General features: G+C 51.6%; 2 protein-coding genes across 6 annotated transcripts; both read left to right on the top strand.

Annotated features, from left to right (window-relative positions):
• Positions 1-1,762: 1,762 nt before the first annotated feature.
• ARL2 (ARF like GTPase 2) lies at positions 1,763-9,567 on the top strand. Of its 3 annotated transcripts, XR_011233678.1 has the most exons (6): positions 1,767-1,875; positions 5,000-5,110; positions 5,195-5,357; positions 7,808-7,888; positions 8,340-8,525; positions 9,109-9,166. XR_011233678.1 is itself a non-coding variant. In XM_069470212.1 (5 exons), exons 1-5 carry the CDS (start codon positions 1,811-1,813, stop codon positions 9,241-9,243), a joined length of 555 nt encoding a protein of 184 aa, XP_069326313.1. In that variant the 5' UTR covers positions 1,763-1,810; the 3' UTR covers positions 9,244-9,567. The 3 variants fall into 3 exon arrangements, 2 of the variants coding, with proteins under 2 accessions (XP_069326313.1, XP_069326315.1); XM_069470212.1 differs by lacking the exon at positions 8,340-8,525 and having other exon boundaries at positions 1,763-1,875; positions 9,109-9,567; XM_069470214.1 differs by lacking the exons at positions 7,808-7,888; positions 8,340-8,525 and having other exon boundaries at positions 1,763-1,875; positions 9,109-9,567.
• Positions 9,568-13,108: 3,541 nt separating this feature from the next.
• SNX15 (sorting nexin 15) lies at positions 13,109-23,438 on the top strand. Of its 3 annotated transcripts, none has more exons than XM_069470209.1 (8): positions 13,109-13,310; positions 17,636-17,671; positions 17,890-18,010; positions 19,479-19,594; positions 19,700-19,847; positions 20,167-20,310; positions 22,398-22,655; positions 22,944-23,438. In XM_069470209.1, exons 1-8 carry the CDS (start codon positions 13,212-13,214, stop codon positions 23,048-23,050), a joined length of 1,029 nt encoding a protein of 342 aa, XP_069326310.1. In that variant the 5' UTR covers positions 13,109-13,211; the 3' UTR covers positions 23,051-23,438. The 3 variants fall into 3 exon arrangements, with proteins under 3 accessions (XP_069326310.1, XP_069326312.1, XP_069326311.1); XM_069470210.1 differs by having other exon boundaries at positions 13,147-13,310; positions 22,398-22,585; positions 22,944-23,045; XM_069470211.1 differs by lacking the exon at positions 22,398-22,655.
• Positions 23,439-23,482: the final 44 nt, after the last annotated feature.

Here is a 23,482-nt window from a genome sequence, read left to right as displayed (position 1 = left end):
GCAGGATGGCAGGCTCCTGGTCTGGGCATTTCCCATTTTGATCTTAGTTGTGTTTCAAAGCCTTTAAGTAGGAGTTATGCACAAGCTCTTCCCTTGTGTGTGCCTGAAGGAGGGTCAATGGTGCTGATGGCAGGGGCCCACTCGGGCACTCTGTCTGTCCAGCCCTCCTCTCTGCCCACAACCTCCTTCTGCAGGATGGGAAGCTCCAGCTCCATCTAGACCTCTCGTCTAGGCAAACTCCATGGAGGCAACCAGAAAGACAGGGTACTTTACTGTCAACCAGACCTTGGTTTGAATCTTGCCAAACTCCCTAAATTCTCTGGATTCCATTCTCACATCTACAAAAAGGAAACAAACCTCAGGGTTGCAGGAAGGATGAAGCCGAACACGTGGCGTGTGCTGTAAAGGGTTACACTGGAAGGCCGGGCGCGGTGGCTCACGCCTGTAATCCTAGCACTCTGGGAGGCCGAGGCGGGTGGATCGCTCGAGGTCAGGAGTTCGAGACCAGCCTGAGCAAAAGCGAGACCCCGTCTCTACTAAAAATAGAAAGACATTATATGGACAACTAAAAATCTATACAGAAAAAATTAGCCGGGCATAGTGGCGCATGCCTGTAGTCCCAGCTACTCGGGAGGCTGAGGCAGTAGGATCGCTTAAGCCCAGGAGTTTGAGGTTGCTGTGAGCTAGGCTGACGCCACGGCACTCACTCTAGCCTGGGCAACAAAGTGAGACTCTGTCTCAACAAAAAAAAAAAAAAAAAAAAAAAAAAAGGGTTACACTGGAGTTAGCCATATCCTCAGCTCCTGATGACAGTTCTTTCCCAAGCGTTAGACAGAGAATGCTCCATGCTGCTATTCACATTTACCCTGTAGAGGGATAGGGGAAGGGCCCAAAGTGAGACAATAAGGCTCTCACCTGAGTTTACAATCTGCTTGGTCCCTGGCCTCAGTTTCCTCACTTTTTCTGGACTTCTTGACCACTAAGGTAAAGAACAAAACTCTTGGACAGTCATTCACTCAACAACATCAAGCACCTACTGCATGCCAGCCTCTGTGCTAGCACCACCTGGATCTCAGTTTTCTCATCTGCAAAAGTACAAATTGTGCTTCTCAACAGTGAAACGAGGGGCATCTTGGGCAGGACAATTCTCAGTGCAGCTCTACAATTCTGTCATTGGAACAACCTAAAGACGCCCAGCACATTTGGAAATGGCCCGGAGGGGTGGGGGGCATTACCGCCCTCGATTGACAACCAACAGGCCACTTTCTATAGGAGCTGGGAAGGGGAGAGGCCTAATTTTCTGCTCTATCTCCAGCAGATTTAGGATGATGCCGAGGCCCAAAATGAGCAGGATTTGGATCATGTTTCCCCAGAACAGGGCCCTACACTGGCCCCAGGATGAACTCGTCACCACCGTTGGGGCTCTTGGTTCTGGTTCTTGGGTCAGCATCCCTTCTCAGGTACTCCCTATCCAGCCAGAATACAATCCAGGATCTTCAAGGTTTCCCTTCCCGTTCGAGTCCTCGGGTATTGGGGGGAGAGGAATGGGGTCTTGCCCTGGTCCCCCAACCCTCAGCACTCGGGAATCCAAAGGTTAACGCAGGTGGCCACGCAGAGGTCCCCACCACCGCTAGAGGGACCATTGCAGCTGCTCAGCCCGGCCGCCTCGCGGTCACGTGGGGAGAGGGCGGGACCAAACATGGAACCGACCAATCGGCTGTGCTGTCGGTGGGCGTGATAGCCAATAGGAGCGGGGAGCGGGGTCCCGGGACTAGGAAGAAACGGCTGCCGGGAGGGGGTTACGGGGACCATGGGGCTTTTGACCATTCTGAAGAAGATGAAGCAGAAAGAGCGGGAGCTGCGATTGCTTATGCTGTATCCTCCCGGACGCAGGAGCCGCGAGGGTAATGGGGCCTCGCCGGGCGGGCGGTGCCAGGCGGGCGGTGCCAGGCGGGCGGTGCCAGGCGGGCGGTGCCAGGCGCCCCCTGCTGGGCGCAGGTGCGCGGTCGGCGGCCTGTACCAACTGCCCACAGTGCGTCACGCACGTGGGCCCTACCAATCACTCTGGCGGGGACCGGTGGAGGCTGTACCACCGGCTGGGGCGGGGGGGGGCGCTCCAAAGGCCAAAGAGCTGGGTCTAAAGGCGTAGCGGCAGGACCAAGTGTCCCAAATGGAAGGGGAAGGTGGGGCCTATAGGTAACTCGGACGCCACCATCCGACGGTCTGACCAGAGCGTGGGGCCACTGTCCTCCCGGGCTCTGACCTTCTTCCCCCAAGTCCGAGGGTGCCAGGCCCCGGCCCCGCCCTAGAGTTCGGAATCCCGGGGGCGAGGGGGCCCCGCCTTCGGCCCTGGGGCGGAGAGTGTGGACTCTGCGGGTCACTTCTATTGTGGGTCCAATAGTAGGTTCTTTTGCTGCTACTTGAGCGGTCTGTGCCCTGGTGGCTGAGGACTTGTAGGCCCGAGGGTCCCGCCGACCTTCTAAGTCCGGTCAGCGGGCGCCTGCGCTCCTTCGTCCTGCTTTGTGTAGCTAATCTGTGATGCAGGAGCGGGCCGGCCGCCGGGGAGAGAAGACATTTATGTGCGCTTGTAACTTAAAAATAATACTCACATCATGTCTGTTTTAAAGAGCTCCGAGAACGGCACAGAGAATTCACTCATTCAGTACATATTCAGTGGGCGCCTACTCTGCTAGGCGCTAGGGTAAAACAGCAAAACAAAACAACTCTGCCTTCATGGAGATGCTGTAATGCAGTGGGGATGAGAGATGGTAACACAGCAAATAAGTAAAATATGCAGTATGTACGGGAAAGAGTGCAGTTAAAATACAACGGTCAAAGAAGGCCACTCTAAGAAAGTGACAATTGAGTAGATATGAGGGAGGTGAGGGATGAACCATGCAGATATCTGTGGGAAATCTGTTAAAGGCAAAGGGAACAGCACGTGCAAAGGCCCTAAAGGAGGAACGTTCAAAGGAATGTCAGAGGGCAGCGTCGTCGCTGGAGAGCGTGAGGAGAGGCAGCTGGGCAGCCATGTCAGGATGGCCTTTGGTTCTTGGCTTTCTGTTTAAATGAGAAGTGCAGAGGAGAGGAAATTGCAATAGTGCAGGCGAGATCGGATGGTGGCTTGGACCAGGATGGAAGTTTCTTGCCTAAGCATGAGGAGGATGAGGAGCCACTTGCTGAAATGGAGAAGACTAGGGAAGGAACAGGATCAGGGAGGGTGGGAGCTCTGTTTTGGCCACATGAGATGCCCCTGAGACATCCTAGAAGTGTCAGGTGGACAACTAAATAGAGGGACCAATATCCCGGGGAGCAGATGGGTGGGAGGCATAAACTTGGAAGTTGTCAAACATGAAGATGACATTTGAAGCCATGATCCTCAATGAAATCATCTAGGGAGTGAGTGTGGCCAGAGAAAAGAGCCCAGGCATCTAGAATGAAGTCAGAGAGATGAGGAGGAGCCATGAGGTGAAGGAGTACCAGGTAACAGGTGTGTCCCAAAGTGAAGGCCAGTCACATGTTGGTGTTGGGAAGGAGGGTGAGCCACTCTGTCAGGTGCTGAAGGTAGAGCAGAAGATGAGGACTGAGGGCTGCCCAGACATTGGAGAGCAGCAGGGAGATCTCTGGGGACTGACCTTGGTAAGAGCGGTTTTGTGGAGCAGTGGGAGAAAAGCCTGATCTGAAGGGTTCTAGAAAGAGTAAGAATACGGGCCTGGTGCAGTGGCTCACGCCTGTAATCCTAATACTGTGGAGGCCAAGGTGGGAGGATCGCTTGAGGCTAGAAGTTCAAGACCAGCCTGAGCAAGAGCAAGATCTCGTTTTTTACTAAAAATAGAAAAATTAGCCGGGCATGGTGGCGCATGCCTGTAGTCCCAGCCACTCGGGAAGCTGAAGCAGGAGGATCACTTGAGCGCAGGACTTTGAGGTTGCAGTGAGCTGTGATGATGCCACAGCACTCTAGTCCGGTGACAGAGCAAGAGTCTGTCTAAAAAAAAAGCAAAAATATAAAAATTAGAGAGGGTGACTATGAACAACTATTTTGAGGAAATTTCCTGCAAAAGGAAAGATATAAATGAATAACTAGATGGGGGAGAGGGATCGAGAGAAGGTTTCGTTTGCTTCTCCTCGGGTGGGAGAAACAACAGTGAGTTTGTCAGCTGGTGGGGATGATTGGGGAGATGGAACCATGGATGATGGTGCTGGGGGGGAGGGGGCAATCAGCAGCCAATTTTTAGGGGCCAAGGCTGAGCCTCAGGAGAGGTCCTCTCCTCACCCCCATTTCCTGGGTTTGAGTCACTGGCCCCGGGTTGGGTGGGCAGTAAGAGGTGCCCGAGTCCAGGACCTGCCCTTTCCCCACCACGCCGCACCAAGCTGCAAGCGCTGGAGGTGTGGGAAGACCCTCAAGCACAGAAGATGGTGGTTCCCTCCCACTGGTGAGCGCACCCATTCCTTTCCACTCTGCAGCAGAGGGTTTGGAATAGTCCAGAAACAGAGGTGAGGGTGGCTGCTGCCAGGTATTTGCTCTTCCCTCGGTCCTTCAAAAAGCTGGTCTTTGTATTTTGGGCCTCAGCTCAAGACACCTCAGAGAGGCCTTCCCTGGCACCTCCTCCAGTGACTTGGAAAGCGTCTTCTGCTGTATTTATAGCACTAGCCAGGATCAAGGGTGCCTTATTTTCTTGTTTGCACTTTATCTGCTGTTTCCCCACTAGAGTGTAAGCTTCATAAGGTCAGGGACTTTGTCCTCCACACCCAGAAGAAGGTCTGGCATGTAGTTACTATTCAACAAATATATATTTGTTGCATGAATTAAGGAGCTTTTGGTCAGCAGAGGTGATAAAATATTTCTATCTTATGTTTTCACATTTATCATGGGCCAGGCATGTGCTCAACTCATTTTGATACGTGGTGGGAAATGGTTAGTCCCCTAAGAGAGAGGCACTGTGATGATGTTACCACCTGGCAAAGCACAGGGACGTCTCCTTAACCTCCTGTGTCCCAGCGGCCTGGACAATGCCGGAAAAACAACCATTCTCAAGAAGTTCAATGGGGAAGACATCGACACCATCTCCCCGACATTGGGGTTCAACATCAAGACGCTGGAGCACCGAGGGTAAGCAGGGTCCCTGTGGGTGAGCAGCGTGGGGGGATGGAAGAGAGGGCCAGCTGACCCTCCGGCCACCCCCTCCCTGCCCAGATTCAAGCTGAACATCTGGGACGTGGGCGGCCAGAAGTCCTTGCGGTCCTACTGGAGGAACTACTTTGAGAGCACCGACGGCCTCATCTGGGTGGTGGACAGCGCCGACCGCCAGCGCATGCAGGACTGCCAGAGGGAGCTCCAGAGCCTGCTGGTGGAGGAGGTGGGCCGCCCCCACACTTTGCGCACATGCGAACACTTTTCTCAGCAGATTCCCAGAGGGGCCCCTGACCCCAGAGAGATGCCTGGGGCAGGGACTGTTCTTCACTGGGCCCCGCCGTGGGAGGCTCACGGTGCCAGAGGCAGAACACATGCTGTAGACTGAGACCTGGGTTCATGTCCCTGTGGTGTTACTCCGTCACTACTCTGAGCTTCAGTTTCTGTACCTTGAAATGGAGATGATGACACCCACATCATTTGGCTTTAGGGAGGATGACCCAAAGCCAGGAGGAAGCTTTGGGAGGCAGTGGAGCCTGGCTCAGGAGTCTGACTCTTTGCTGTGTGATCTTAGGCAAGGCACATAACCTCTCTGAGCCTCCACTTCCTTACCCCTAAAATGAGGATTATAATTAAGGTGATTTTATAGTTTATTGTCTGGTCCAAAACGTTTTTCTTTAAATAAAATTTTAGTTACAGAAAAGTTGCAAAGATAGTATAGAGATACTTTATATACCCTTCACTGCATTTCCCCTAATGTTAACATCTTACATAACGGTGGTATGTCTGTCAAAACTAAGAAATTAACATTGGTAGGGCCGGGCGCGGTGGCTCACGCCTGTAATCCTAGCTCTCTGGGAGGCCGAGGTGGGCGGATCGTTTGAGCTCAGGAGTTCGAGATCAGCCTGAGCAAGAGCGAGACCCCATCTCTACTAAAAATAGAAAGAAATTATATGGACAGCTAAAAATATATACAGAAAAAATTAGCCGGGCATGGTGGTGCATGCCTGTAGTCCCAGCTACTCGGGAGGCTGAGACAGGAGGATCGCTTGAGCCCAGGAGTTTGAGGTTGCTGTGAGCTAGGCTGATGCCACGGCACTCACTCTAGCCTGGGCAACAGAGTGAGACTCTGTCTCAAAAAAAAAAAAAAAAACATTGGTGAATTATTATCTTAACTACAGATTTTATTTGGGTTTTACCAGTTTTCTACTAATGTGCCTTTTCTGTTCCAAGATTTGATTCAGGTTGCTACATTGCATTTTATGTATGTATGTATGTATTTATTTAGAGACAGAGTCTCCCTCTCTTGCTCCGACTAGAGTGCAGTGGTGTCATCATAGCTCACAGCAACCTCAACCCCGTGGGCTCAAGCGATCCTCCTGCCTCAGCCTCCTGAGTAGCTGGGACTATAGGCATGCGCCACCCTACCAAGCTCTTTTTTTTTTTTTTTTTTTTTTTGAGACAGAGTCTCACTTTGTTGCCCAGGCTAGAGTGAGTGCCGTGGCGTCAGCCTAGCTCACAGCAACCTCAAACTCCTGAGCTCAAGCGATCCTCCTGTCTCAGCCTCCCGAGTAGTTGGGACTACAGGCATGCACCACCATGCCCGGCTAATTTTTTCTATATATATATTTTAGCTGTCCATATAATTTCTTTCTATTTTTAGTAGAGATGGGGTCTCGCTCTCGCTCAGGCTGGTCTCGAACTCCTGAGCTCAAACGATCCGCCCACCTCGGCCTCCCAGAGTGCTAGGATTACAGGCGTGAGCCACCGCGCCCAGCCCCAAGCTCATTTTTGCTATTTTTAGTAGAGATGGGATCTCGCTCTTGCTTAGGCTGGTCTCAAACTTCTGAGCTCAAGTGACCCTCCCGCCTCAGCCTCCTAGAGCGCTGGGATTTCAGGCATGAGCCGCCACACCTGGCCACTACATTGCATTTACTTGAAAATCAGGATACTTTTGAGAATGAAAGAGGGAGTTGTTAATAATTATGCAGGGACAACAGGTATAAATGGTCCTAGGAACACAGGGACATGTGGTCACTGGCTGTAACAGCAGCCCTTCCTGGGGGTGTCGAGCAGGTCAGATGAGATTATGGGTGTCAAATGCTGACATTTGGGAGGTTGAGGCCCAAAGGGTCAGATCCACTCACTCACATGGAAGAGTCTCCCAGTCACAAACATGTGTATGGAAACAACTAGAATCAGAGCCAGAGAGTGAGGCCTGTTGGCAGTGGAACAGCTAAAGGGCTATGTGAACTTGGAAGAGGGAAAGATCACTTCCAGGAGACCCTCATGGGCCCCTGGGACACTCATATTCTCTGTGCACGTCAGGTCATCAGATCGGAGCAGCCTAGAACCACAAGGGGCTCAGGGATCATCTTATCCAATACTCCCTTCCTGTTCAGGAAGAGGAAACTGAGGCATGGGAGAGAGAGGTGCCCACTGGGTGGTGGTTGGCTGGATCTAGAGCCCCAGCCCAGCCCAAGACTCCCTCTGCCCCGTGGGGGCCAGCCTCCATGGCTGTGTCCACACTGCCCACTCACCTGGGCCTCTCCCACCACCAGGGGCCTTGCCTGATCTTCCAGGTCGATCTTTGACCCCAGATGCTCCGGGCCATTAGAGGAGGGGTCAGGCTGTCCGCTGAGTCGCCACCCTACCCCTCTATTTTCTCTCCCCCAGCGTTTGGCCGGAGCAACCCTCCTCATCTTTGCCAACAAGCAGGACCTGCCTGGAGCACTGTCCTCTAACGCCATCCGAGAGGTGAGTCGGGCCCTGGGGCAGGCTCGCTGAGGAAAAGGAGCACACGTGTCTTTATTAATTTACTTTTTTTTTTTTTTTTTTTTTGAGACAGAGTCTCACTCTGTTGCCCAGGCTAGAGTGAGTGCCGTGGCATCAGCCTAGCTCACAGCAACCTCAAACTCCTGAGCTCAAGCGATCCTCCTATCTCAGCCTCCCGAGTAGCTGGGACTACAGGCATGCGCCACCATGCCCGGCTAATTTTTTCTATATATATTTTTAGCTGTCCATATAATTTCTTTCTATTTTTTTAGTAGAGGTGGGGTCTCGCTCTTGCTCAGGCTGGTCTCGAACTCCTGAGCTCAAACGATCCGCCCACCTCGGCCTCCCAGAGTGCTAGGATTACAGGCGTGAGCCACCGCGCCCGGCCTATTAATTTACTTTAAAGCATTTATTAACCCCTGCTGTGTGGCAGGACCTGTGCGGGGCACTGGAAGTTCACTGGTTAATAAGGTGTAGTGGTGGCCCACAGCATGGGGGAAAGCAGACCTGCGAATAGGTTATTCCACTGGATAACGGTGGCCAGCACATAATGAGTGCTTTCTGTGTGCTGTGTGCTTGCATGGACTAACTCATCTCGCTCTCACCACAACCTCATGAGGTAAGAACTATTATCATTTTACAGATGGCAAAACAGGCTCAGAGGGGTTAGGTAACTCACCCAAAGTCACACAGCCAGTAAGTAGACAAGAAGGCCTGTCTAACCCCAGAGCCTGCATCTTAACTGTTATTCTAGTACTCAAGCACTGTAGTGAGAAAGAGCAGGGTTAGAGTCTTGATTCTGCCACTTATTAGCTGTGTGACCTCAGGAAGGTTACTTAACCTCTTTGAGCTTTGGTTTCCTCCTTGATAAAATGGCCAACACAGTCCCTGGCTCATGAGGCCTTGGAAGAATGGATAAGAGGTCATGTAGGGTTCCTGGTACACTGCCTGGATCCTGGTAGATGCTCAGGAGTCCTTATTGCTATTACATCACTAAGGGGTGACACTGTACAGAGAGCCCTGGTGCCCTGGGGGGCCGACAAACCCTCACCAGAGGCCAGTGGGGAGGCTTCCTAGATGGGGTGACCCTTGAGCAGGGGCTCAGGGAGGTGCGGAGTTCCCCTGGGCCAGGAGAAGGAAGGGGCTGGGGACAGGCAGTGTCTGTGGTCACTAGCCACCACCAGCACCTTCTGTCCTCCCAGGCCCTGGAGCTGGACTCCATCCGCAGCCACCACTGGTGCATCCAGGGCTGCAGTGCCGTGACCGGGGAGAACCTGCTGCCTGGCATCGACTGGCTCCTGGATGACATTTCCAGCCGCATATTCACAGCTGACTGAGCCACTCTGGATGCTGCTCCCCCTAGCAGTCCAGGTCCCCCACCCCCTCCCTCCCCAGACACCATCCATGGGGGATGGGAGCCAGTCGCACTAACACTCCCTCACCAACCCCGAAACCTGCTGCTGCTACTGCCTCCCGCTGCTGCTCTGTGGCCAGCCGGCTCCCGTGGTGGGAGGGCTGTGCTCTGGCTGTCACCCTGGCTCCTGGCCTGCAACTGACATACCAAGAAGAGAGGGCTGGGGCTGGGAGGGGCTGCCTCTGCTGCTACTGAGGCTGTGGGCCTCATCCATTGCTCAGCTGTGAGAATAAACCACTCCTTGCCCTGGTTCCTGGCTGAGTCATTTGTTGATTCAACAGCATTAGAGACCACCTGGGGACCCACAGTCCTGCAGGAGACAGGGAGGAAGAGATCATTTCAGTCGAGGGTTAACTGCTGCTGTGTCAAAGGGATGTGCAAAAGTGTAGAAGCACAGGACAGGGCTGCAGCTAATTCTTTTGGAAGAGTCTAGGCGGGCTTCCCAGAGGAGGTGACATTAAAGCTGGGCATGAAGGATGGCTAGAGGAAAGGGAGGACAGTTCACCAGAGCAACTGCAACCCTCATAGGTGTGAATTAGAAAAAGGGAGTAGCCCCAGACCAGGGCTCACAGCTTGTTGAATGGAACATAAGCTGAGATCAGCTCCCAACTCGTCGCAGGCAGGAACCCATGTGCAGTGGACAACTTGCACAGCTGTACAAGGCAGCACAGGTTCAGGCAGGGAATCATGCAACAGAGGCATGAAGGGCAAGGGCATGAAGTCGGGTAGGGAAGGGTGTGCAGGGAGAGGGAGGGACGGTGGCTCCATCAGGCAGGGGTAGCTAAGGGCTTCCCTGATGGCTATAGGGCACTCCGAAGCAGGGCCAGGCTGGGAAAGGATGGGGATAAGGGGGCCCCCAAGGCCTCCATCCAAGTGGGGAGAATGAGCGATGTTTTCATGGCTGGTTCTCACAGCTGCTTACCCTACAGAGTTCTGTTCTAAGCACTATGTACCTGCCAGTGCAATTAGGCTCAGCCACATGCAGTACATGCGCAGTATTCCCTTTTATGTGGGAAACTGAGCCCGCAGGAGGTTAAATGACTTTCTAGCTCAACATCTCCCAGCTAGCAAGTGGGGTAGCTGGGATTTAACCCGGCATATTTGGCCACTACACCCTGCTGCCTCCTGTGATAGCTCAGGCCTAATCATCTTCAGTTTGGTCTCTGCTCAGAATGCAAATACCCGGGAGAGAGGGCCCAGCCTGAAGCCCATGCCGACCTCCGGGTGAGGACTTGCTGCCCAACAATCCCACCAGATTGTGTCCAGTGGGGGAAGGGCGGTTTTCCTAAGGGACAGTTGAATGCTATTATCAAAAGGTGAGGAAGAGACACTGGGGTTTACTCTGAAGCTGGCACTAGGATCCTTTCCTGGAGGGGTAGAGACCTGTGCAAAAATCTGGGTTTTGTTAGAGCAGAAGAAGAGAAATGAATGTTGGGTGGACAACCTTAGAACATAAACAGACTGCCCTTGGGCACACAAAATTAGAAGCCCCCGCCCGGAGCTGCTCACAGACAGATACTGTGGTCTGCAGGCTCTCAAAGCCTGCGGTAAGTGAACACACCCGGCCTCCGGAGCCAAATCCTGGCTCTGCCACTCTCTGGTTGATGCTGAGTAAGTTGCCTAAACTGTCTGTGCCTGGATTTCCCTCCTAGCATCGGGATGAGCACCAGATGGGTTGGTGTCTTGTATGTCATAAGCACTATGTAAGTGTCAGCTATCATTTTATTATTTGAACCAGTAGGAGCTTAAGCAAATTCAACCCACATGCATCAGTGAGCCACTATCACAGATGAGTCACTCCAGTGTTCAAGGCCCCCTGGGGGCCCTTAGGAAGCAACACTCTGATTGAAAAGATGAATTTTTCATGGTTAGAGACAAATAAGAAAATAATAAAGTTACATTATTATCACAAAGATCTGTGGCAGAAAGGCTCCATCCTGTGGCCAAGCAGACCCCTGCCTGGCGCCTTTGCAGCCTTTCCTTGTCCCCTGCCATCTTCTGTTTGCCCCTTCTGGTGACGGAGCTGGCGGGGCTGGAGATCTGAGGCCAGGGGCCAGACTGCCCTAGATGGAAAAGGGCTTGGAGAGAACAGGAAGAAAGAAGGTGAGAAGGAAACCAGGCAGTAGAGGGAACTTCGGAGAGTGGGAGCCTCGTGTAAAGGGGTCTTCAGAGCAGTCCCGGTGTGCGTTGTGCAAGGGGACATCTCCAGCTCTTCCTGAGCACCACCTGGATGAACCCCCCCTTTCAGAGCCTCCAGAGTCTGATTCCCAGGGCACCTGTACATCTGAGTTCCGGTAACGAGAGCAGCTCTTCTCTGAGCACTGCACCCACACTGTCGCATTGGAGCCTCACACCTTCATGGCGCATTTCTACAGATTTTGCTTGGGTTGTAATATTGGCTGGAGCAGAGGTGACCAACCATGGGGGCTTTGAGAACACCAGTTTCCACTCGGCCCCCAGGAACAGTACCAATCCCACCAATTCTGTAGGCATCCTGGAGGTGTCAGGACATCCAAGGGCTTGTCAGGTGGAGATGGGATGCAATCCAGAGCTCCAGGCAGCATAGCTCTGTTGGCACTGCCATCTTTATGGGTGACTTTCCATCCCTTGAGCCAACACCAGTGAGCAGTTGGCTCTAGCCTGTTGCCACCATTCCAACCAGAAATTGGCACAAACGCCACTGTGTCAGGGTTGTGGCCAATTTCTTAATGTAGGTGCTGACTTTCTGAATGATTCCCTCCTATCTCTTCTCTATGGCTTGGCTCAGTGGAATCCCTTTTGTTAACACAATTAGTGGTTTCGCACCCAACGTGTTAGCCAGAAGGATGTGCTCCTCTCATTCTTGGAGATGCCAGCTTCAGGTTCACCAACACCAGCGGCAACATTCGGGACAGTACAGTCAGCCTGAAATATGCCTGTAACCGGGTTTTTGATAAAGTCTCTGCACCCTGGGGCATCCATGATGGTCACATGGTAATTGCTGGTCTCACATTTCCGCAGTGGTTAAACCTCTCTCACATTTGTTCGGCTTTCACTTCATCCAAGACCAAGGCTTGAAGGAGCTCTTTCCCATCTCAGCAGCCTCCTCCTCAGATTTTTCCAGGATTCTTTTGTTGATCCGACCACACTTATAGATCGGAGGATGGCCAGTAGTCGTGGACTTGCCTGAAACTACACGTTCAGTGACAACTGTATTGACAGGAGTCTTTCCTTTCCCATTTTGGCTTTGATTTAGCGGTGGTTTTCACCACACCTGTGTTTCGGGCAGCAAACCCATTGCAAAAAACCTCCAGGGCAGTAGATGCTATTACAAACATTCCCCATCCTGTAGTGAAGGGAAACTCATGCAGCTGGTAAGAGTTGTGACTTCAGAGCCCATGGCACCATCCTCCTCCAGCATTTTTTTTTTTTTTTTGCTTCCCCCACGTTTCCAGAAAACACGAATTAACGACTCTTGTGGAGGGAGACCTGGAAATAATTTGGCCATGTCTGGCAGATATTGGACACAAGAAATGTTGGGTGGGTGGATGAAAGAAAGGAATTGGGAAGCGAGGCAGAAGTCGTTTGGAGGTCTGTGGTGAGCGTTTACGATCCGGTAGGGCAGGCTTGATAGCCCGGCAGAGAAGAGAGGAGTGATCAGAACCTCCCAACCAATCCTTACTCTCAAATTGCCCAGGTTTACGCTTCACCGATGACAGAGAACTTTTCAGACGCTCCCTTGGCCATCGCCCGAGCCGAGAACGGCGCTGTCACTTGCGAGCAGCTCCCTGGGCCGGAGGAAGGAGGGCGCAGGCCCGGACCAGGCGGCGGCTGGCGGAGGCGGCCCGGAGGGGTGGGGGCGGCGTGGAGGAGGTGGAGGTCGGCGGTCACCTCCGCTCCAGCTCAGCTGTCATGTCCCGCCAGGCGAAGGATGACTTCTTGCGGCACTACACCGTCTCCGACCCCAGGACCCACCCCAAGGGCTACACCGAGTACAAAGTAACCGCGCAGGTAGGTGGGGCCCAGCGGGGACTCTACCCTTTTAACTGGAGTGGGGGCCGTGTTTTGCCTTAAGGCAAGAATCTGCAGGAAGCTTCCATTTTAGACCACACAAATGAATTTCCCCTTTAAGGGGAGGCTGCAGTTAGCCCCTTGGTTTACTTCTTAACCCTCAGGGGGCGGGGCCGCGGGAGGGCGCTGTCCTTTTTAAAAGGGCGTGGACAGCAGTTTCTGGACTGGCCAGGCGTGCGTGCCCAACCCCAAGTGTGGTGTCGGGGTATCAGGCTGTCAATTTCTCTACATTAACATGAAAATTCTGTTTTAACCCAAATATGAGTTAGTACTCCAATCTCTTGGAGTAAGTTTTGTTTATTGATTTGTTTGATACTTACATGAAAGCCCTTTAAAGAGTTTAATTATGTTTAAATTTTCAAAAAAATAATATTAGTCTATGGTTTAAAAAATTCATACAGTTCAAAAAGACATACGGAGTGAACCTCTATTTTCAGGGCCACAGCAGGAAGTCGGTAGATAAAGTCCAAAGTTGATATATGAAGCAATAACAACATTATAAGCACATCGCATAGAGATGTGGAGGAAACCATGAAAAGAATTAAAGATAAAACAGTAACAGGATAGCAGTAGAATGATATACAAGACCTGGTAACAATGAAGGGCCCCAGGGAGAGGAACTAGGTGGCTGGGGACAGGGGTTGGGAGAAGACTTTTTACTGTAAAATATCTGTACTTTTAGAATTTTCAACTAGGCATATATTAAACTGGTGCATTCGTAACTATTAAAGTCAAGCAAACACATAAAGACACTTCCAAAGTGATCTAAGTGCAGAATCTTAGATGTTTAAAATATGCTTTCCCCCCAATTTTTTTTTTTTTCTCTCAAGACACAGTCTTGCTCTGTTGCCAGGGCTAGAGTGCCATGGCGTTAGCCTAGCTCACAGCAACCTCAAACTCCTGGGCTCAAGCGATCCTCCTGCCTCAGCCTCCCGAGTAGCTGGGACTGTAGGAATGTGCCACCATGCCCGGCTAATTTTTTCTATATATATTTTTAGCTGTCCAGATCATTTCTTTCTATTTTTTTAGTAGAGACGGGGTCTCACTCTTGCTCAGGCTGGTCTCGAACTCCTGATCTCAAGCGATCCGCCCACCTCGGCCTCCCAGAGTGCTAGGATTACAGGCGTGAGCCACCTCGCCCGGCCCCAAATCTTTTATGTTTTTCCCCTGCCTAAAAAATACAAATAAAAAGATTGTCTCTAGGAAGATGGACTCTGGGAGTGGGAAGACTGGCTCAAAGAACTGTAACCTTTTCCTGTAAGTCTTTCTATTGGCTTTTTAAACCAAGTAACATGCATTACTTTCATGTGTTTTTATAATTTTTAAAGATAAATAATTTTTGTTTACTTACCGTCTCTATTCCACCTCTTCAAAGGAACCATTTCTGCTCGTTTCTTATTTATCCTTTCAGGTAAACTCTATATTACAAGTGAATATATGTATCCACTTTATTAATATTTACACACAGTGGCCTTCTGTATCTTGCTTTTTTCACCTGCTGGTATTCCTTAATGGGTTTTTTTTTTAATCTCATTTTTTAAAATTTTAAAATTGAGGCTGGGCACGGTGGCTCACACCTGTAATCCTAGCACTCTGGGAGGCCGAGGCTGGTGGATCATTTGAGCTCAGGAGTTCAAGACCAGCCTGAGCAAGAGCCAGACCCCGTCTCTACTAAAAATAGAAAGAAATGATTTGGACAACTAAAAATATATATAGAAAAATTAGCCTGGCATGGTGGTGCATGGCTGTAGTCCCAGCTACTCAGGAGGCTGAGGCAGGAGGATCGCTTGAACCCAAGAGTTGGAGGTTGCTGTGAGCTAGGCTGACGCCACGGCACTCTAGCCCGGGCAACAGAATGAGACTCCGTCTCCCAAAAACATAAATAAATAAATAAATTGAGGAAGGGCGCGGTGGCTCACGCCTGTAGTCCTAGCACTCTGGGAGGCCAAGGCGGGAGGATCACTCGAGGTCAGGAGTTTGAGACCAGCCTGAGCAAGAGCGAGACCCCGTCTCTACTAAAAATAGAAAGAAATGATCTGGACAGCTAAAAATATATATAGAAAAAAATTAGCTGGGCATGGTGGTACATGCCTGTAGTCCCAGCTACTCAGGAGGCTGAGGCAGAAGGATTGCTTAAGCCCAGGAGTTCGAGGTTGCTGTGAGCTTGATGCCACAGCACTCTAGCCCAGGCAACACAGCGAGACTCTGTCTCAAAAAAAAAAAAAAAATTAAAATTGAAACATAATTTATATAAATGTACACAGATTTTAAATGTACAGCTCCATCAAATTTTCTGTATATACACATGTGTACAAATGCCACTCAGATCAAGACATAGACATTTCCATTACCCCAGAATGTTTCTTCCCAACTTTCCAATCAGTAGTCACCCTCCCACAGAGGTAACTACCGTTCTCTTTCACCATAGATTAGTTTTGTCTGTTCTTGAACCTCATGAATGGAGTCATACAGCAAGTAGTCTTTTGTGTTCAGCTTTTTTTACTCACTATAATATTTTTGGAATCCATCCATGCCGTTGCATGTATAAGTAGTTTGTTCCTTTTTATTTTATTTTATTTTTTAATATTTTTCTTTTGAGACAGGGTCTCGCTCTGTCACCTGGGCAATAGTGCAGTGGCGTCATCATAGCTCACAGCAACCTCCAGGGCTCAAGAGATCCTCCCACCTCAGCCTCCCAGAGTGCTGGGATTACAGGTGTGAGCCACCACACCCAGCTTGTTCTTTTTTATTGATGTGTTGTCCACTGTATAAATATACCACCATTTCTTTATTCTTTCTCCTACTGTTGGACATTTGGGTTGTTTCTAAAAGAAGTTTTAGTTGTAAAGTAGAAACTTTTGTGTATAACCTTTTTATAAACATATGCATTCATTTTTCCTTGGTATACACCTAGGAATGGAATTGCTGGTTCATAGGATAGGTATATGTATAGCTTTACTAGAAATTGCCAAGCAGTTTTTCAAAGTAGTTGTACCACTTTATACTCCCATTCTCCCTAGCTCTTGATAGCATCAGTGTCTTTAATTTGACCATTCTTGCTGGGTTGTGTGATATCTCATTGGAGTATTAATTTGTACTTCTCTGATGATTCATGATGCTGAGCATAGTTTCATCTTATTGCCTATTAAACTGGTGCAGTAGTGACTATTAAAGTGAAGCAAAAAGAATTGTCTTTTGTGAGGGGTGCTCATTCAAGTATTTTATAGCCTATTTTCAAAAGTTGGGTGGTTTGTCTTAATATTGATTTGTAGGAGACCTTTATATATTCTGGATATGAGTCCTCTCTCAGGTATATATTCCTCAATGGTTTTTAAGTATAGTTTCTTTTGCACAGTATTTTAGGCAAGTGTCTGTTGTCGAAAGCCAAGGCCAGGATTTTAGTCCCAGCAGTCTCCCTTACTTGGGGTGCGATCTTGCCTGGGCCGCATCCCCTCTCAGAGCCTCCCTTTCCTCATCTTTTAACTGGGCATGTTAATCCTGTCTGTCTCACTGGGTTCTAGGATAAGGAATGGGAGAGGTTTTGAAAACTGTCAAGTGCTCTAAACCGTAGGGCATTATTTTAAAATTATTATAAACATAACATGATGAAAACCGAGTTTTTTTTCAATCTCCAACCCAAGTCTGCCCTTCCAGGGGTTACCAGCTCCAGTGAGTGTTTCTTCTATGTCCAGAGCAAGCACAGGGCTTCCTCCTGAGCCGGAAGGACCGGCTCCTGAGACAGAGCCTCACCTTGCTGGAGAGTTGGGTTCTTTGGCTTTAGAAGGAAATGCAGGGATTTGGCCCTTTGAAGGAACTGGGCTGAGGTTGGAGCAGTCTGGATGGGCCTTTAGGGATCCTCCTATTTGACAGGTGAAGGAACTGAGGTTCACAATAGAAAAACCAACTGGGCGCAGTGGCTCACATCTGTAATCCCAGCACTGTGGGAGGCTGATGCAGGAGGATCGCTTGAGCCCAAGAGTTTGAGGCTGCAGTGAGCTGTGATCACACCACTGCACTCCCGCCTGGATGACAGAGCAAGACCTTATCTGGAGAAAAAAAAAAATCGCTTGAAGTTACACTCAAAACCTTAAAGCCAGGATGCCTTGATGCCAATGGCCAAAGGGCACTGTCCCTTTGAGGGGAACTAGAAGGCACCTGTGGGTGTTACAGGGTTCACAATGGGTGTCAAATGTCAGTCTCTGGCATGAGCCACTGCACCAGGCCTAGTCTCTGGTTCTTATCTGGTTCTTGCCTTTCGTTCTCAGTTCATCTCAAAGAAGGACCCAGAGGATGTCAAAGAGGTAAGGCTCCCGGAGGAAGAGGGACTGTTTTGTGATTCCATCTCTGGAAATTGTGAAGGAGCTGCCGGTGACTCTGTGAGGAGACCGGCCCTCCATCCTCCTGGCCCTGGGTGGAGGGGGTGCGGTCCCAGTCCTCACACACCCTGGGGCCAGTCTGGGCGTGGGAAAGGCCGCTTCCCACCATTGCTGGTCTAGGTTCAGTCTCATATTCCTCACAGGTGGTGATCTGGAAGCGGTACAGTGACTTCCGCAAGCTGCATGGGGACCTGGCCTACACCCACCGCAACCTCTTCCGCCGCCTCGAGGAGTTCCCTGCTTTCCCCCGGGCGCAGGTGTTTGGTGAGTGGGCACTCGGGCCCAGGACAGTGGGAGAGTTGGGCAAAGGGAAGCTCTGCCAGTGAGGGCTGGACAGAGGGGGCCTGAAACTCCAGGCAAGGACACGTTTACAGAGCTGAAAGGGCCCTTAGAGATAGCCTCACTTGACAGATGGGGAAACTGAGGCTCAGAGCAGCCTGGCCCTTAGCGTGTGTTGGGCCCTTTAACACCTCCATCTTTATTAGCCCCATGTTCAAGATAAGGGAACTGAGGCTCAGGGAGGTGAAGGGCCTTGGCCTGTAAGTGGCAGAACCAGGATTCCTTCCCACAGCTGGCACTCCCTACAGACCTGCGCTGCCCAAAACGGTGGTCACGAGTCACGTGTGGCCGAGGGGCACTTCAGCTGTGACTGGCCTGAACTGGGATGTGCTGTACATACCTAGTACACACTGAAGAAAGAATGTAAGCTATCTCAATAATTTTTATATTGATTACATGTTGAAATAAGATTTGGGATATATTAGGTTAAATAAAATACATTACTAAAATTAGACGGTGTGCACGGTGGCTCATGCCTATAATCCTAGTACTTTTGGAGGCTGAGGTGGGAGGATCACTTGAGACCAGTAGTTTGAGACCAGCCTGGGCAAGACACCAGATTCCATCTCTACCAAAAATAGAAAAAATTAGCCAGATGTGGTGGTGTGCACCTGTAGTCCCAGCTACTTGGGAGGCTGAGACAGGAGGATCACTTGAGCCCAGGAGTTTGAGGTTTCTGTGAGCTATGACGATGCCACTGCACTCTACCAAGGGCAATAGGTGAGACTCTGTCTCAAAATAATAATAAAATAAACTTGTTTCTTTTTCCTTTTTTCAAATGTATCCACTAAAAATTTTTAAATTGCCCGTGTAGCTCATATTATATTTCTATTGGACAGTGCTGATCAGTTACTTGGGTCTCCAGACTCCCATGAGATGTTCTTTAGTAGCAAGGTGAAGGGTCACTGCTGGCAGGTTAGGCCAGAGTTAGGTCACTCTACATAATACCTAGAACAGCAGTGCAACTGTAAAAAAGGGGCTACTTGCCCTGTGACCTTGGGCAGGTCACTTTCCCTCTCCAAGCCTTACTTTTCTCCTCATTACATCAAAGCCATCTGAGATTACTTTGTTTCTTGTTAATTCCCTCCTTTTTCCTGTCTAGGATGTGATTTCCATGAGGGCAGAGACCTTGTTTCTCTCCTCTCCACCTTCTGAGCCTAGCATATAGTAGGTGCTCAGTAAACACCTGGCAAATGAATGAATAGGGAGATTGCTCCCTCCTGCAAGCCCCCGCCCCAGGAGGAGCCAGGGAAGATTGCTGGGAGAAGGGAGAGGAGCCCAGTGGGTTACTCAGAGCCTCTCAGACAGAACCAGGAAAAGCGGGCCTTGGGGCCGGAAGCCCCTGTGGGGTCACTGCCCGCTCTCCTCACCCCCTTGTCCTGGGGGACTGCAGGCCGGTTCGAAGCCTCAGTGATCGAGGAGCGGCGGAAGGGGGCAGAGGACTTGCTGCGCTTCACTGTGCACATACCTGCGCTCAACAACAGCCCCCAGCTCAAGGAGTTCTTCCGGGTATGTGTACCTGCTCCCCCCCCCCCCACCCCCGCACGTGAGAAGCTTACCTGCCCACCAGGCTGCATCCCATGACTCCCCACCTCTGATCTTTCTCTCCTGCAGGGGGGAGAGGTGACACAGCCCTCGGAGGTATCCAGGGACCTGCACATCCTGCCACCCCCTCTGATCCCCACCCCACCTCCTGATGAGTCCCGACTACCCCAGCCACTCCCTGCAGAAAGGAAGGGCCTTGAGGAGCTGGAGATGCCAGGTACATGGGGTGAGGGGAGGGAGCCAGTGCTAGAGGGTCCAGAGTGGGGAGTCACGGGCTGGGGGGTCCACACTCCCTCCTCAGTGACTTTAGTGGAAAGCCTGGGGTGTGTCCCACCCCTGCCACTTCCTGGCTGAGGAACTGTGGACAGGTCATCTTCCTTCTCTGGGCTACAGTTTCTTAATCTAGAAAATGGGCATGACCAATAGGGCTTGCCTCTGCATGGCTGCTGCAAGGATTTAGTGAGAGAGTCATTCCATTCTGAAAGCTGGGAAAAGATAAGTGCGGGTGTTAACGTCCCACACACTCTGTTCCTCAGCGGACCCCCCACCGTCCAGCCCTGCACAGGAAGCCCTGGATCTCCTCTTTAACTGTGGGAGCACCGAGGAAGCGTCCAGTTCCCCTGCCCGAGGCCCCCTCACGGAGGCCGAGCTTGCCCTATTCGATCCCTTCTCCAAGGAAGGTAAGGAGCTGGGACAGCAGGAGTTGGGGCCGCAGGGGTGGGAGGCCCTTAGGGGCAGGGAGGAAGGCAGAGCTGCCGCTAGCCTGCAGGGTGCCTGTGTAAATCTGAGAAAGACGCCCCTCAGCAGTGCTGCCCTGCGGGCAAATGGCAGTCTCAGGGAGAATTAGATGCAGGTGCCCCTTCCCCAGGTGCCACGGTCCCGTGCCAGGGCGCGTGGCTCGGTGTGCTGCATGCCCCTGTGCAACCGTGTTGTAAGGGAATGAGCCATTTCCCGAGATGGGGTCTTCTCCCTGAGGACACTTTGGAAAGAGCAGGGTCACACTGCTATGGGAGGTTTTAGTTCCTTCTGTTGGAAGCCCGAGGTGAGAGTTCCTGGCTGGCTCAGGGTCCAGCTGCAGACCCGGAAGTCAGGAGGTCGACCCTGTTGGTCGGCGTGGGTGAGGTCTGGGCTCAGAGAGCAGAGAGAGGGAAGCCCCTCTGGAGGCTGGAGCCGCTGCTGGCACGTGGGATGCCAGAGACAGAAGGGCTGCCCCGTGGAGGTCAGGGTCCTGAGCACCTTCCTGCCCTGAGATCCCAGGTCCTGACAGTCCCAAGCTCTGAGACACTGGAGTTGTTCGTTCTAAAATGCTCCAAATTGAAGCTGTCACTGCAACCTGGGTATTGAGTGGCTGATTGCATTTTAAGTGACTTCATGAGTCACTCTCTGGATTCCTCAACGGTGTTTTCAAGCCTGTTTTGTTGGCTTCCCTTCTTCGCCCTTTGGCAGACCTTTGGTTTTCTGATCAGTTTCGGGCACTGCAGCTCTCACCCTTAGGTACGAAGCAGTCCAGTCCAGTCCAGATCAGGACATCAATGTCCCATCCAGTCCAGCCTCACCCCTCCACCTGCCTCAGGCCTGACCGGTGGCCCGGGCCCCTGCCACGGTGACAAGGGTGTGAGGAGTGTCCTTCCACTTTTCTTGTTGTGCTTTCTCCATTGCAGGGAAAGGCAGGGGCAGGGTCATGGGCCGCTGTGCCCAGCCTCTGAGGGGCACTCTGCCCTTGCTCCAGCTGAGTCCTCGGGGTGCCCTGTGGGCAGGAGCTTTTCAAGACCCCTCACAGGCTGCCCCCATGAGACATTCACTTGGCCCACCAGAAAACTCCCAAAGCCTTGCCCCCGACAGGTTGGAAGTGCAGTTTTCTCAGACCCTGCCTCATGTCCCTGCCCTGCCATCGTGGGCAGCTCCAGCGAGCCTCTCACCACTGGAATCCTCCAGTCTCCCTTCCTCAACCAGACCCCAAAACCAAGTGTTGAGGTGTCCCAGGCAGTCTTCTCCCTGCTCCGTGGGCAACAGAGGAAGGGCTGCAGGCCCAGCCGGAGCTGTCCTTCCGTAGGCCCCGGTCTTCTCAGGGCTCTTGTGGAACTCCTCACTTGGATGGGGCCGGGGAGATGCCCATCCCCTCCCTCCCCAGGATGGTGGGGAGTCATGGTACTCCCTGTTCCTGTCCCTGCACCTTCCCTTCAAAGGCCTTTGCTCTGTAGATTTAAGAGATTTCTAGGTGCCTCGCATGTGAGCTGCAGGGGGGATGTCTGACCACCCCCTAGCCAGTGCAGGAGGGTAAGCCCTCTCTGGAATGTGAGGATACCTGCATCCCACTGTCTTCACATTTGAGGGCCTCAGCTGGAATTGCAAGACCTCAGAAAAGCCCTGAGATTCTCTGAATCCATTATTCTGAGATTACTCAAAAGCTTGGAGTATTTCTACCCTTGGCCTGATGCACTTGGCCTAGCATCCTTCAGTTAAACTTTGTAGAGGGAATCCTTGGATTTCTAGGTTAACTGGAGTCAGGAGAGAAATAGGACCAGTGATCCAGAGCTCACAAACTAATGTGTACCTAAAGAAAGAAGTACAAAAGCACATGAACCCCACCGACCAAACAGATCGTGGCTAGTTTGCTATACACAGGCAACTTCTGGATTGCCCAGAATCGCTCCCCTCTACCGGGGACAGGTTGATACCCTCATGGACAAGAGAGGTCTGGGGATGGGCAGCGGGTCCTGGGAAAGGAAGGGCCAGTCTGGCCTGAGTCCTCTTTATTTGATGGCAGAAGGCGCAGGCCCCAGCCCCACCCACATAGGTGAGCTGGCATCAGTGGAGGTAGAGTCGGAAAGACTGGACCAGGAACCGTGGGAGCCAGGAGGGCAGGAGGAGGAAGAGGATGAGGAAGGAGGGCCCACCCCTGCCTATCTGAGCCAGGCCACCGAGCTCATCACCCAGGCCCTGCAGGACGAGAAGGTGGGCGCCTACCCTGCCGCACTGCAGGGCTACCGAGATGGCGTGCACATCCTGCTTCAGGGAGTGCCCAGTGAGTATGGACTGGAGGGTGGAGGGTCAGGCCCGTGTCCTAGATGGGACGGTAAAGAAGGGAGCCCTTGTTCCTCACTGACCAGCTGTGTAAACTTGGGCAGGGTTTGATTTTGTTTTTTAACGTCTTGTGGCTTCAGTTTATTTATAAAATGAGGAGAATAGAGACTGGGTCCCAGGGAAGAGGGAAAGGCACGTGATAATGCTCTGTAAACTGTAAGGGACTAGACCAAGTGTTCTGAAGGTAGCTGGGCACAGGCGCCTCAGCTGAGCCAGTCTCTCTACACAGATGACCCGTCCCCTGCCCGCCGGGAAGGTGTGAAGAGGAAGGCCGCCGAGTACCTGAAGCGGGCAGAGGAGATCCTGCGCCTGCACCTGTCCCAGCTCCCGCCCTGAGAGGGAGCAGACTCTTCCCCAGGACTCTAGCTCCAGCACTGCCAGACACCCCCTTTCTTTCCCCAGGGACTGGCCCTACCCCTTGATCTCGAAACCCCAGGGGCCATTTCTGTGTGTAACTGGACCAAGAATGAGAATCACAATGAACTCTCAGCTCCCTGACTACACCTGCACCTTGGCATCAGGGACTCACACTTCTGATCCTGCCTGTCTTTTCTCGATGTGTGAGCAGCGGCTCTGGTCACCAAACTGTCAGTTTACCATCTAGACCCTGGGTCTGCAAACTACAGCCCGCAGCCAAATCTGGCCCATGGCTTTTTCTTGTAAGGCCTGTGAGCTACAATGGTTTTTACATTTTTTTAATGGTTGAAAAAAACCAAAAGAATAATATTCTGTGACAGATGAACATTATATGAAACTTAAGTGTTTGTA

This window comes from Eulemur rufifrons, chromosome 6 (assembly GCF_041146395.1).
Source record: "Eulemur rufifrons isolate Redbay chromosome 6, OSU_ERuf_1, whole genome shotgun sequence".
In the NCBI taxonomy this organism is placed as follows: domain Eukaryota; kingdom Metazoa; phylum Chordata; class Mammalia; order Primates; family Lemuridae; genus Eulemur; species Eulemur rufifrons.
Note: the sequence above shows the minus strand (reverse complement) of the source record. Positions and strands in the feature narration are given on the sequence as shown.